The sequence below is a fragment of the Cryptomeria japonica genome, unplaced genomic scaffold (assembly GCF_030272615.1).
Source record: "Cryptomeria japonica unplaced genomic scaffold, Sugi_1.0 HiC_scaffold_542, whole genome shotgun sequence".
NCBI lineage: Eukaryota > Viridiplantae > Streptophyta > Pinopsida > Cupressales > Cupressaceae > Cryptomeria > Cryptomeria japonica.
Genome location: NW_026729354.1, coordinates 78,484 through 91,398, shown reverse-complemented (window position 1 = coordinate 91,398; position 12,915 = coordinate 78,484). Strand labels below are relative to the sequence as shown.

The window sequence follows — 12,915 nt, the reverse complement described above, 5'->3', positions numbered from 1 at the left end:
GTAAATGAAATAAACAAGATTATACCTTCCACGGTTTACACCTCATTGTGTCCTAACTCCATTGTTCTTGGTTGCAGATGATTTGATCTCAGACAAGCACTGGTAGCTTCCAAGATGGCATATGAAGAATGAACTAATAGTTAACTGATGCTATAATATTCATATGCAAATGATTTAAGCTAACATGATATTAAGCTATGATAAAAATTCTAAAATTGGTATTTGCTTCAAACTCAAACTCATGGATGCAAGAAAAAAACTCCTAGGATGACTATAAGATTAGCTATTAGTTTCAAAATGGCTTAGGAGACCTCTTTTTATAGATTTTTGAGTGCACGAGCTTAGGTGACAGAGATCAACGATCATGATCGAATCTTGCAAATTGGATGGCTATGAGTAAGAGGTTGAAGGTTGAGAGAAAGGGGGAAGGAGAAGACAAGTGTCACTCATCTCACCTTGACTGAGTTGAAGACTTGAGATGATATAGGATAATTGGAAAGGATGTAAGAATGAGAGGACAAGTGGACTCAAGTCCTCCTAAGATATAGTGATGTTAGAGAGAATATAGAAGAAGGCTAGGAAATATGTGCACGTACACAATATTTCATTTATTTTGGAAGTTGGAGATAATTGGCTAATAAATGATTTAATTTAATTGAATTTTGTTGAATTAATTTAGCCACATGATGAATGAGTTGGCAAAGTGGAGATGACATGGAGATGGAAAGGTGAGTTGGAAATATAATTAAATAATTAAGAAATTATTTAATTAATGAGACTATAGAATAGTAGATACATGAACAATTAAATATTAGATATTTAATTAATTGATTAGAAGAAAAGGATATAACGAATTAATTGATAAAATGTTTCAATTAAATTAATTAATAGAAGAATATAAAATGAATTAAATAAATTAATCTTTTCAAATTAACTATTTAATAGAAGAATAATTATTAAATAAATATAAAATATTTATTTAATTGCTCATAACCAATTTTATGTGTATACAATAAGATTTAATATATTGGATCATAAATATAATTTATACAAATGATCTAGTTACGAAAGTAAACAGTCTCAAATACATTACAACATATGTATTTATTATTTATAAACCAAACTTACATGATTGTAAATATGATTGACAAAAGATACTCATTTATAAAAGTAGACTAATTTCTGAAATCTATATGAATGTATTAATCAACTAAATTAATATAAAGCTATTTCTAAAATAAAATTAATATTCTTTAAATTAACATGTTCATATTCCTCATTGAAATGAAAGCTTAATCAAATTTAAGAATCTTGTAAACAAATAAAGACATTTATATTTATAATCATGATAGTTGTGGATACCATCAAAATATGAAGACCTAAAGAATTTTGTGAGACATAATTTCTTCCCATCTATAATAAATTAGAGTAACCATTAGAATAGTCAAACAACAGTATATGTAGGATTGACAAAGTAGAACAACACAATAATATTGTCTAGAATTAAATCTAAAAATTATATATTTTACTTTATCAAGGAGAGTGAATCTTCTATAATTGTTTCTTTGATATCATATCCCATCGCCATCAATTGAAAAGGTTTGCCATAAAATTATAACAAATTAGGTATAAGTCCCGGTTCACCCACCACCTATTTAAAAAAAAGTGAAACTCCAATAAACTGCTTGGCCCTCTCTATTTAAATAAATAAATCATTTTAACAAGTGCGGTTTCATCCCTGAATTATTTAAAGCTATTCAATTAAGTGCCCATTGATCACTTGATTACAAAATATGCTATTAAAAGTTACGTGACGTAAGCCTTGACGTTTGCAGATGAGATTTGAATGCTGGAAAATCTTTCCTTTCAATTAAAAGTTACGTGACGTAAGCCTTGACGTTTGCAGATGAGATTTGAATGCTGGAAAATCTTTCCTTTCAATCGCAACATTGAAATAATTAATTGATATCGCCAATCAATGTTGACTGCAAATGTTTGAAACGGCAAAATAATATAAAATCAATGACGTCACGGAAATGAATTTTATCGGCCGCCCAGATGCCAAATCTGATTTACTCGAACCTATTTAAATTCAATTCAATTCAGATTTCAGGCACAAACATAAAGCGAATTGTCTTCACAAATTATAGATTTTTGACAATGAGTAGTCAGGCAAAGCAGGGCAGCAGTTTGGAAGGGCGCGTAGCCATCGTGACGGGTGCCTCGAGAGGCATCGGCAGAGAAATTGCTCTGCATTTGGCTGAAAAAGGAGCCAAAGTCGTGATAAATTATGTAGGAAACCAGCAAAAAGCAGAAGAAGTCGCAGCCATAATCAATGAAAACAAGGACGGAGAAAGAGCGATTATATGCAGAGCAGATATTTCAGTTTCTGGGGACGTGAAAAAATTATTCGATGCAGCGGAGAAAGCGTTCGGAGGCGTCCACATAATCGTGAACTGTGCGGGAGTGCTCGATTCCAACTCACCCTCAATTGCAAACACGCCTGAAGAGGATTGGGATCGGACTTTCAACATTAACTGCAAAGGAGCGTTTTTGTGCTCGAGGGAAGCGGCAAACAGACTCGTACGTGGTGGCGGTGGCCGCATTATCAATTTGAGCAGCTCGCTTGTGGGGACTGTGAAGCCTGGGTATGGGGCTTACGCCGCCACCAATGCTGCCGTTGAGACCATGACCAGGATTTTGGCCAAGGAGTTGAGGGGGACTCGCATTACTGCAAATTGCATCGCACCAGGTGGGATTGTGACGGAGTTGTTTTTGGAGGGGAAGAGTGAGGAGTTGGTTGATAGGATTGCCATGGAGTCACCCTTTGAGCGGCTGGGGCAGAAGGAGGATGTTGCTCCCGTGGCGGCTTTCCTTGCTACAGATGATGCTGAGTGGGTTAATGGCCAGGTTATTCGTATCAATGGAGGCATCGTTTGAATAAGACTTAAGATTTAGGCTTTTGATTGGTTATAAATAGTATATTAGCTTTTCACAGTCTATGAAATGGAGTATGTAAGCTTGACGTATAATTTGAGTTTCCAATCTCTCTGAGTGATTTATCTTCAGAAAAAGAAAAGAATGAAAATGAGAAATGGAGTATGTAAACTTTATGCATGATTGGAGTTTCCAATCTCTCTGAGTGATTCATCTTCAGAAAAATGAAAGAATGAAAATAGGAAATATTGTAATGTTTTGTTTTCCAAGCAATCACTCAGAAAAAGGAAAGAATGAAAATAGGAAAATTATAATTTTTTGTTTTCCAAACTTTTTTCTTATAATAGCATCTTTCTATTCTTAAAATTTGACATGACTTGTTTTTATAAACAAGATTTTTATTTAAAAATGTTATCAAAATAAAAATTGAAGATCACAAGTTATATCGTTGATAAAGTATTTTGTTTCATCACCTCTTGGCTTCTGTACCGAGAGGATTTCATCACCTCTTGGCTTGATCTTGAACGGTATTTCGTTCGGGTTTCTATATAAATAGGGCGAGAGCGAAAGTTGTAGCTCAATCCTGCGATTACATACTGAGTGTCAATTATGAAGGGGATACATTGCCCTAGACCGATTGACTAGAGATTTAGGTGTCTCGCCTAGAATGTATCTACGTAGGTGTGCCCAAATCTGAGTAAAAACCTTTGTGATTAGAAGTCTTATTCTTATTGTTTTTCGAATACATTGGTGCAAGGGATACATGTCGTGTCAAATTGCAACGCAACATGCAATTTTCTCCCTTTATTTAGATTTGGTGTTGAACGTCTACCATCCATGTATCTAGGCATACCTTTATTCAATGGGGGCAATCAAAGACAATATTTGGTGCGACACTATTGGGAAGTGCACGAAGAAGGTGGGATGTTGGAAGGGGAGATGGTTCACCATGTCTAGCAAAATCACCATGCTTAAGGCAGTCATCGCTATCATACCAATATGTATGCTTTCATGTATCGAATTATCGAATGGGGATAGCACAAAGATAGCCTCTCTGCAAAAAAGTTTCCTTTGGGAAGGCTCCAATGAAAAAGAAACACATACCTCATCTCTTATTGTGGGACACTATAAAAAAAAATTGAAATTGAGAGGGGATGCCAGTATTCGTGAAATGCAAACATAGAACATTGCTCTTGGGGCCAAGCTAACATGGCGGATCTTCAAAATACATGTAGCCCTCTAGAGCAGACTCTTTCATCATCATTAATGATGATGAAACAGTCCCTCACTTTGCTACCATAGGTCTCCAATGGCGTGTGCACTACTTTCTCCAAGCCTAGGATGGTGACAAGAGGGTACTAGTCATTCCAAGAATCATACAAGGAGGAGCTATCAAGGTAACACACCTAATTTTCCATAGGAGGTTAGATTATAGTGCTCCTATATTTGATAATAAAATTCCGTACTGAAGAGCCCCTAGGTGGATTGGCAATAGTGAGTATGATGATTCTCTTAACCGCATACTCACTATTGCCAATCCACCTAGGGGCTCTTCAGTACGGAATTTTATTATCAAATATAGGAGCACTATAATCTAACCTCCTATGGAAAATTAGGTGTGTTACCTTGATAGCTCCTCCTTGTATGATTCTTGGAATGACTAGTACCCTCTTGTCACCATCCTAGGCTTGAAGAAAGTAGTGCACACGCCATTGGAGACCTATGGTAGCAAAGTGAGGGACTGTTTCATTATCATTAATGATGATGACGTCGAATCTTACAAATAGAAAGACTTTGATATGTTGGACTATGATTGTAAGGAACAGTTGCTAAAAAAAGCTCGGCAAGCGACATTTGCTATTATCTAATGGTAACGATAAAATTATGTATTGTGTGGCTAAATTTGATTCTTATCCCAGTAAGATTGACTTTGAGGTCATTAGTACGAAATCGATGCTTATCATTGGCCAACGGAGCTCTGTTGGGGCACAAATGTCCCCCCTAAGATGGGAGCATTTGTTTCGACCACCCTTCACAAGTGCAACTTAATGGGGAATAGACTGCAAAAGATTGGTATCTCGGGCCCTCACTGGTGTACTCTATGCAAAGAAAATGAAGAGACTGCTGACCATCTCCTGATTCAATACAAAGTGGCACAGACCCGTTGGTACCATTTTTGTCACAGACGTAGTGGGTGGTCGAGACCACTTCTAAACGGTGTTTGCGAGGTCTTTGTTTCTGCAAGCGCTTCGGGATCGGTGTACAGCAGACTTCGTTTAAACTCACCTTACATCAGTCTCCAAATCTCCCTCTCGATCTTACACCTAGGACGGGTGACAACCGAACTCTTTCAGGAGGGGTTCGCTCACATCTCCTCAAATGATAAGGTCTTCACTTGTGACGACGATGGTTTGATGGGTGGCCTGTGAACTAGCATTATATTTCTTTAGACAAACACAACACTTAGGAGTAAGAGGTTGAAGACTAGAAGTATCATTTCTTGAAAATTCAAAGGTGCGAGTGTAGCTGCACTCAATGCTCGGTGACTGATGAACTTCAGGAGAAATTTTTAATTAACACAGATATTGAAGGAGTGGTGCAGAGGATCATAGGCGAAAAGCACTTGGTGCAGGCTCAAATTCATAACGTTGAACTTTTGGAGCATTTCTTGTACAACATAGTCCATTCGTTTGGCAGCTTTGAACGTGGAGAAAAAGCAATACGCAGCTACCTCCACTGCCTTGGGCTGCCTTAGCTATGATACTTCGATGGGCCTGGTGGGTGATGCCATTTGCACCGCACTTGTGCGAAGTCTGAGGAGGTCAAATAAGCCATAACATTGTTAAAAGAGGGCCTGTATAGAAAGAGTATGCAAACTTATGCTAATTACGTAAACTATTATGAGAATCTCTTCACCCCTACCCCTATCCATATTGAGAGACTCCAAGAAGATTCGCATATTGGTTTTTGCTCTCTGAAAATCAGAACAACCATTACAATAGTTGAATAACATTTTATATAAGATTGACAAATGAAACAACATTATAAGAATATCTAAAATCAAATTTAAGAAGATTTGAATTTCTATTTATATTGAATTGTATCGCAATATTTAACATTAATAAAAACATTACAATACCCTACGGATACACTTAGCCGAATTGGAGGAAGGGAATCCTCTAGTTATTTCTCTAATCTGTATCCTGCCGCCATCAATTAGGATTGTTTCCCCAAACGATCATAATATTAATATACGAATAATTTATGAAAATTAACTGATACAAAAATACAAGTTTTGTTACAACTTAAAAATATTATTATAGTGATAACTTTCATTAAATATAGTAATATAATTACGAAATACATTACTAAGGTTACGTGACGTAAGCCTTGACGTTTGCAGATGAGATTTGATGCTGGGAAATACTTAATTAATTAGCCGATCAATTTTGACGAAAAAATAATGTCGACTACATAAGGTCATAGCTGACGTCACTGAAAGGAACGTATCGCCCGCCCACCTGCAAATCTCATTTACTGGAATATTGAAGTCTTCCAATTTCTCGGCTTACAACCATTATTCGATTCAGGCACAAACAAAAAGAAGTCTTAACAAATGAAATTTTGGTCAAATCCCTCACTCTTGATTATCGTAGATCAATATTCTTTGAGAGTTTACATTGATTTTCCTCTTTTGATCCTTCCTCCTTAGAGCTCACTACCTTTTATTCTAGTTAGATCTCGATTGTTTTATAGAATTTTTTGAGTTCATTTTGAAGGATTTTGAAGGATTTTGAAGGAATTTTAAGAATTTTAATGATTTCAAAACTAATCAGTTCAATGCATTCAATATGTGGAGATCTTCATTTAAAAGAAAAGTCATTAAAATAAGAATCGATTATCAAAAGTTACATCTCTAAAAGGTACTTTACTTCAAGAATTTCTAATAAAATTTTCTTTTTTCTTACATATCTTTTGCAATGGCTCCTATTGATGTTCCAATCTCTAACCTAATGCGAACTTGCGCTAATAGGGGGAAGCCTACAAATGTGGGACATAGTTTCCAAATCAACCTCTAGAATTTTAGAAGTTGATTCTTTGTTGGATTTTCAATATGCTCTTATTAGATCACAATGAGAGAAAAGGGAAATAAAGTACTAAGATTCAAATAAAAATCTAGGTGAACAATGCGATTCTTTTCAATGAAATGATTTTTATTTCTCAGCAACATATTTCCAACAACCCAAATTAAAGAAAATATGGAAGTATATCATGAATACATTAAAATCTTTCACAATGAACAAAATAAATAAATGAAAAGATCATGGCTTCATATATTTATTTGCTCATAACTTTCATATCTCATATTCAGATATTACTTATAATGAATTCAAACATATGAAGCTAATGAGGTATAAATGAATACTTGATTTAAAACAAAAAGTCTATAAAGCACATAGGACAAGAGTATTTCTACTTTAGTTTGAGTATGAATAAGTGTGAGGATCTTATTTATGGGAAACTTAGCCTAGAAAAAGTTAGAAGCAACATGATAGAAAATAGTAGACACGATTATTGTTGCATGTATGAAACTACTACATGATTATGAAAAAGTTTTTAATTTGGAATTAAAATCCTTTGGATTGGTGTTTCTAGTTGATGATTGTTATACTACATTTTAAGATGAGGTTCAAGATATAATTTAGATCTTTTGTAATCTTTGGATGTGTTACTTTTCAAGTAGAAACTTCAAACTAGTGACATGCTTTTATAATTTTAAAAAGTTGATTTATCCTTTAGGGTGTTATGTCCATTTAATGGAGGCTTTCTATGATAAATTGAATTGTACAGGATATTAAAAACTAACATTTTATTCATATCCCTCATGTTGTTTCCACAATGCTTTTACATATTTACTTTTGGCATTTTAAGATTGAGTGAAAATGTAACATGTGTGTCTCTTGATTACATCTCTCCCCCTTCTTTATTGGTTCATAGGTTCTTTATAGATAACAAAATGGGACTTACAAACATGTCATGTTGTACTACCTTGAACAATGACACAATGGAAGAGAACTATCAAATTGGCATTCAAGAGATTGTAGTCTACCATGCATCTTGTTGTTAGACTAATTCATCACACATATTAAATGAGTAGTGAGGACATTCAAGTGCTTGTGTGGATTTTGAGAACCAATAGTGCAATAGTGTTCATTTGTCAGACTAAAATATTCTATGCAACACAAAAGGTATAATGAATCTTCACCTTATTTATTTCCATTATCCCTCAAAAATACCAAAAATAAGAGAAGGACAACCAAGATAATATCATGGCTATCTTTAACTAATAGAATAGAGGAAAATAGTTATTAGATTGACAACTTTCTTAAGGTACAAATTACACAAAGTAGGTCGTTAAATCTAATTTTTCATTTTATTTTATTTACATGAACAATAGGGCCCAATTAAATGATGTGAATAGTTCACCCAATAGCACAAAAAATTAAGATATTTTATTGAAAATTAAAATAATGTGCCAATTGGTGATCTAAGTACAAAAGATCTCTAATTTTTTGAGCATCTTTTGAACACAACATTGAAATTTGTAAAAATTGTGCACCATCAAGAAAATTTCTCTAGGTGAACTAGGATGCCATAATTAAAAAAATAACATTAGAATGGTTCATTATCCCATTTAAAAATCTAAAAGTATAAATCAATGAAAAAAGAAAAGAATGCATGGAATCTACTAAAGTGATGCCATGAATGCATGTAAGATAAAATCCTATGAAGGAGAGAAACTAATTTGGCCAAAATAAGCATAGAAAAAATATCTTTAACTCTTGTGATTTCTCACGGGGTTCTTGTTTGAAAGGGAAAATCCAAAAGCTAAACCCTAGGCGTGGGAAATAAATAAAAATTAAACTTAAAAAAATCATTAACCTTCATTAACATCATGCTTTAATGTCATGTTGGTGTCCTTTATTTGAAGGCCTCAAAGGATTTGTACAACTAAGTAGTAACTTATCTTGTCACATGAAATTGCACCCTATTGAAATTAGTTTAACATTCCAATGACACACTGAGAATGATCTCAAGGTGTGGGAACCTATAGTTGAGGTTAGAGACTTAGAGGAAGTTGAATTACTTTTTAAGATGGATAGAATGTGTTGATTCAACCCAACACACATTTAAACTACAAGTAATTGAAAGAAAAATAACATAAAGTACAAAAAATAAAGTAATCAAGGAGAAAATATTTGAAGGTATACATTTTTTTTGTTAGTCCAAGGTATCTTCGCGACCTAGCCCGGCACCCATTTGGGGCAAGACTAGTCCCTGAAGATGTACCAAGCCACCCATAAGCTAGGTGCATCGGTTGATTCCAGGCCTTAGAGTCGAACCCAAGACCAATGGGGATAAAACCCATGGTCCAAGCCAACTCTACTACCTGTCTGGGCTGTTTGAAGGCATATGTTAGCATTACGTGAGAAGCCAAAACAAGAGCAAGTATGATAGGGAGGATCCTAGTTTGCTTGAGTCAGCTTGACTCACTCTAAGACTTTCATCCTAGCCCAACTTGAGAATTCTCCTCTCACTATTCCCCTAATCCACTCTAGGTCCTCACTACCGAGGTTTGATACTCTGCTCTGTGTGAATTCACTTTCATAAATCCACCAACTCACTAATCCACCGGATCTCACTAGCCACCTTGCAGGGTTTTCTCTACCATGGATTATACCTACAACTTCTGCTAAGTTGTTTTCCTCCTCATGCTTGGATCTTCTCTCCCTTTGATCCCATCTTCCTCTGGTCTAAGGCTAACAGCCTAGACTCCAGTCTACCCTGCAAGTGATTCCTCTTGGTCATTGATACCTAGCCAAGTTATCATCAAGCTCGCCTAGGGCCAGTTTGTTGAAACGATCGACGCCATTCCCTAGTCTACTACACATAGAACTCTACTATACATGGATGACTCTTCTTGACAACCTCCAATGGTCGCGTGGATACCATGATGGAGAATCAAGACAGAGCCATGTTATAACTACTTGTCACCAACAGAAAACAAGAAACAAAATGATAACTTATTTACAGAGCCGAGCTTGACACGACTTCAAAATTGGGACTCACAAAACTTAGAAAAGTAACATCTACTCTATCACACTATCATTTAAAGATTTAAGCCATTATTTATAGTTTTCAAACGAAAATTGAACTTTGAGAAAGAAACCAAAAAATAGTCCTCAAATTGTTATTCAAAAGATGTTCTTTATTCCACCTATTGGTGGAGGAGCACCTCATCCCTTCAAGGGCCCATATGTGGGGCATGATTTAGTTTGTTTTTGTTTTGTTTTAAATAGGGTCTATTTAGACCCAATATGATATAATAAGGCCAATAGTGCCATTAAAATGTAAAGGTTGAGTCAGTTGAGTCATATGTCCTGAAAATTGTCAAATTGCTCAGATAGGGCCTAGTGGTCAAAACAAGTCAAAATGGAAATATCAAGGTTGTGGGGAGTATTTTGTGTCATTTTTAATGTTATAAAATGTTATTTAACCTGTTTGGGGTATTGGATGATCAAGAAGTACAATAAACCAAAAGTTGTCAAAAAGCAAGAAATGATGTCAATGCAACTTTTCAAAGTTGCTTGACAACATTTACAACAAAGGTTGGTTTTGGGTGGTTATAGTTGGTTGGTCAGTTGGGAATCCTTATAATTCTATAAATATGGTGAAATAATTCCTCAAAATGATGTAATTCTCAGAATTGAAGTTTTTGGCAATAATAGTAAGTGGTTTCCTTGCACATTCTGTGTTTTTCCTGAACTTTCCTCACATTCAATTTGTAATTTGTTAGTTTTAACCATTTATATGTATTGAAGGTTCATTAAAATGGTTTGGGGGTTTAAGAACAGTAAATTACCTTTCATTTCCTTCAGGTTTCATGTCATTTGGTGTTGTTTTGGCAAAGATACAATAAGTTCTCTCAAAATTGTCAAAACCCAGAACTAGGGCAAACTGAGACAAAGATAATGCTATATCTTTTTGGTCTTGGTTGATCAAGCCACAAAAATTGGTGGAAATATGTAATATTATGTAAATTATCATTCCATTATTGTTTCAGGGTTTCATGATAGGTTTTGCACATGGTTTGAGACATGAAGGTGACTGAAAACTTGCCTCAAGAAGGTTTGACTGTCACAAGAAAAATATAGTCCTGATACGGGCTCAATATATCAAAATGTAACCATTGGATCTTTCTAATTTTTTGATATGTTTGTCATACTTGAGTTTTCTAGAGTCCCACTGGAGGGATCTGCAAAATATGTCCAATGGAAAAAGTTATTCATCTTTGAGTGAACATGTGTCAAAGAGGCCAGTAAGTTCTTGTTTAATAGTAACCTTTTGTACATGTTGAGGGTTGGATCAGAGTACATGGTGTTTGGTAATTAATGGTTGGTATGAGTTTTGAGATGGTGTGTGGAAGTGTCAAGGTTCTATATAAAGTGATGGTATCCTTCAAACAAACTTATACTCCCTTTGGTTTATGACTGCCCTCAATCCCAAGAAACCTATCCTAGTTGGTCTAGAAGGTATGATTGTGTTCATAGGCAAGAAGCAATATGTGTGGAGTTTTATAAAAAATTATGGCAAACCTTCATAAGGGAAAGTGATTAATCATTGTGAAACCTCAACAATGTGAGGTCGATTCCTAAAAGGTGTAGGGATTGTGTGTGGGTGTGAATGCACTACATCAGATTGGTATCAGAGCACGGGGGTAGTTCTTATTGAAGGTTGAAAGGAGTGAGACAAGATGTCTCTGAAGAATGCAGGTAGAACAAGGGAGATCCAAGAATTGAAGGAGAAGAACACAAGGTTACAAGAGTCCTATCATGCCCTCTTAGCAAGGCTTTAAGCCTTGGAGACTAGTCAGAGAAGAAATGTTGATGTAGGGGATGTTAGTGAAGAAGAGGAAGGAGATGAAGAGTTCCATGAGGCAAAGGAAGAAATTGAAGAGCATATAGACCCTGAAGAACAAAGAACACTCAGAATTCTTAAGGTGGTAAAAGGAGACAAGTACAAGGTAAGGGGTGATATACCAATGTATGATGGTAGTTTGAAAGAGGAAGAACTTTTGGATTGGATAGCAGCAATGGATGCTTATTTTGATGGCGAAGGCATACCTAATGAACAAAAGGTCAAATAGGAAAAGACAAAACTCAAGGGACATGCACTCCTATGGTGGGATCATGAAGAAGCTAATAGAAGAAAGAGAGGAAAGACCAAGGTTACTTCTTGGGGTCGGATGGTGGCTAAACTAAAAGGTAATTTCCTTCCTAAAGACTATGAAATTCAATTGTATAAGAGATTGCAAGGGTTAAGGCAAAAGGAACAAGATGTTAAGGCATATACTAATGAATTTTTAAAGTTGAGTATAAGGTCTGGTAGAGAAGAAGATGAATTTGTTAAGGTTGCTAGATACTTAGGAGGTTTGAGATTTAATATTCAAGATGAGTTGGTTGTGGCTAACCCCAATAATGTCAAGGAATGTTATCAATTATCTCTCAAGGTGGAAGAAAAGATGAAGAGGAGACAAGATAAGGCTGCAAGAGGTAGAGGCAATAACAATGGTAGGGGTAGAGGTACATTTACTTCACATAAACCAAACAATGAGGAAGAAGGTGAAGTAAAGAAAGATAAAGAGCATTCATTTTCTGATTTTAGAGGTGGTTTTGGTGGTAATAGAGGTAGATTTGGTAGGGGTTTTAACCAATTTTCAGGGAGATGTTACAACTATAATGAGTATGGGCATCCTTGTTTCAAATGTCCTGAGAAGGGAGCATCATCATCATCATCCTCTAGAAGGGTTGCATATGCTCAAGAGGAAGAGGTTAGTGATAGTCCAAAGACAATTGTGTGTACAGGAGAAGTTGGTGAGTGTTTGATGATGAAGAAGTCCTTGTTGAAGACATCAAC

The 12,915-nt window shown here is 35.4% G+C and overlaps 1 protein-coding gene across 1 annotated transcript; it reads left to right on the top strand.

Moving 5' to 3' along the window:
* The first annotated feature begins 2,145 nt into the window (after nucleotides 1–2,145).
* Nucleotides 2,146–3,191, top strand: LOC131872240 (short-chain type dehydrogenase/reductase-like). Its single transcript, XM_059216040.1, has one exon. The coding sequence runs from the start codon at nucleotides 2,161–2,163 to the stop codon at nucleotides 2,938–2,940; it is 780 nt and encodes a 259-aa protein (XP_059072023.1). The 5' UTR covers nucleotides 2,146–2,160; the 3' UTR covers nucleotides 2,941–3,191.
* The last annotated feature ends 9,724 nt before the right edge of the window (nucleotides 3,192–12,915 follow it).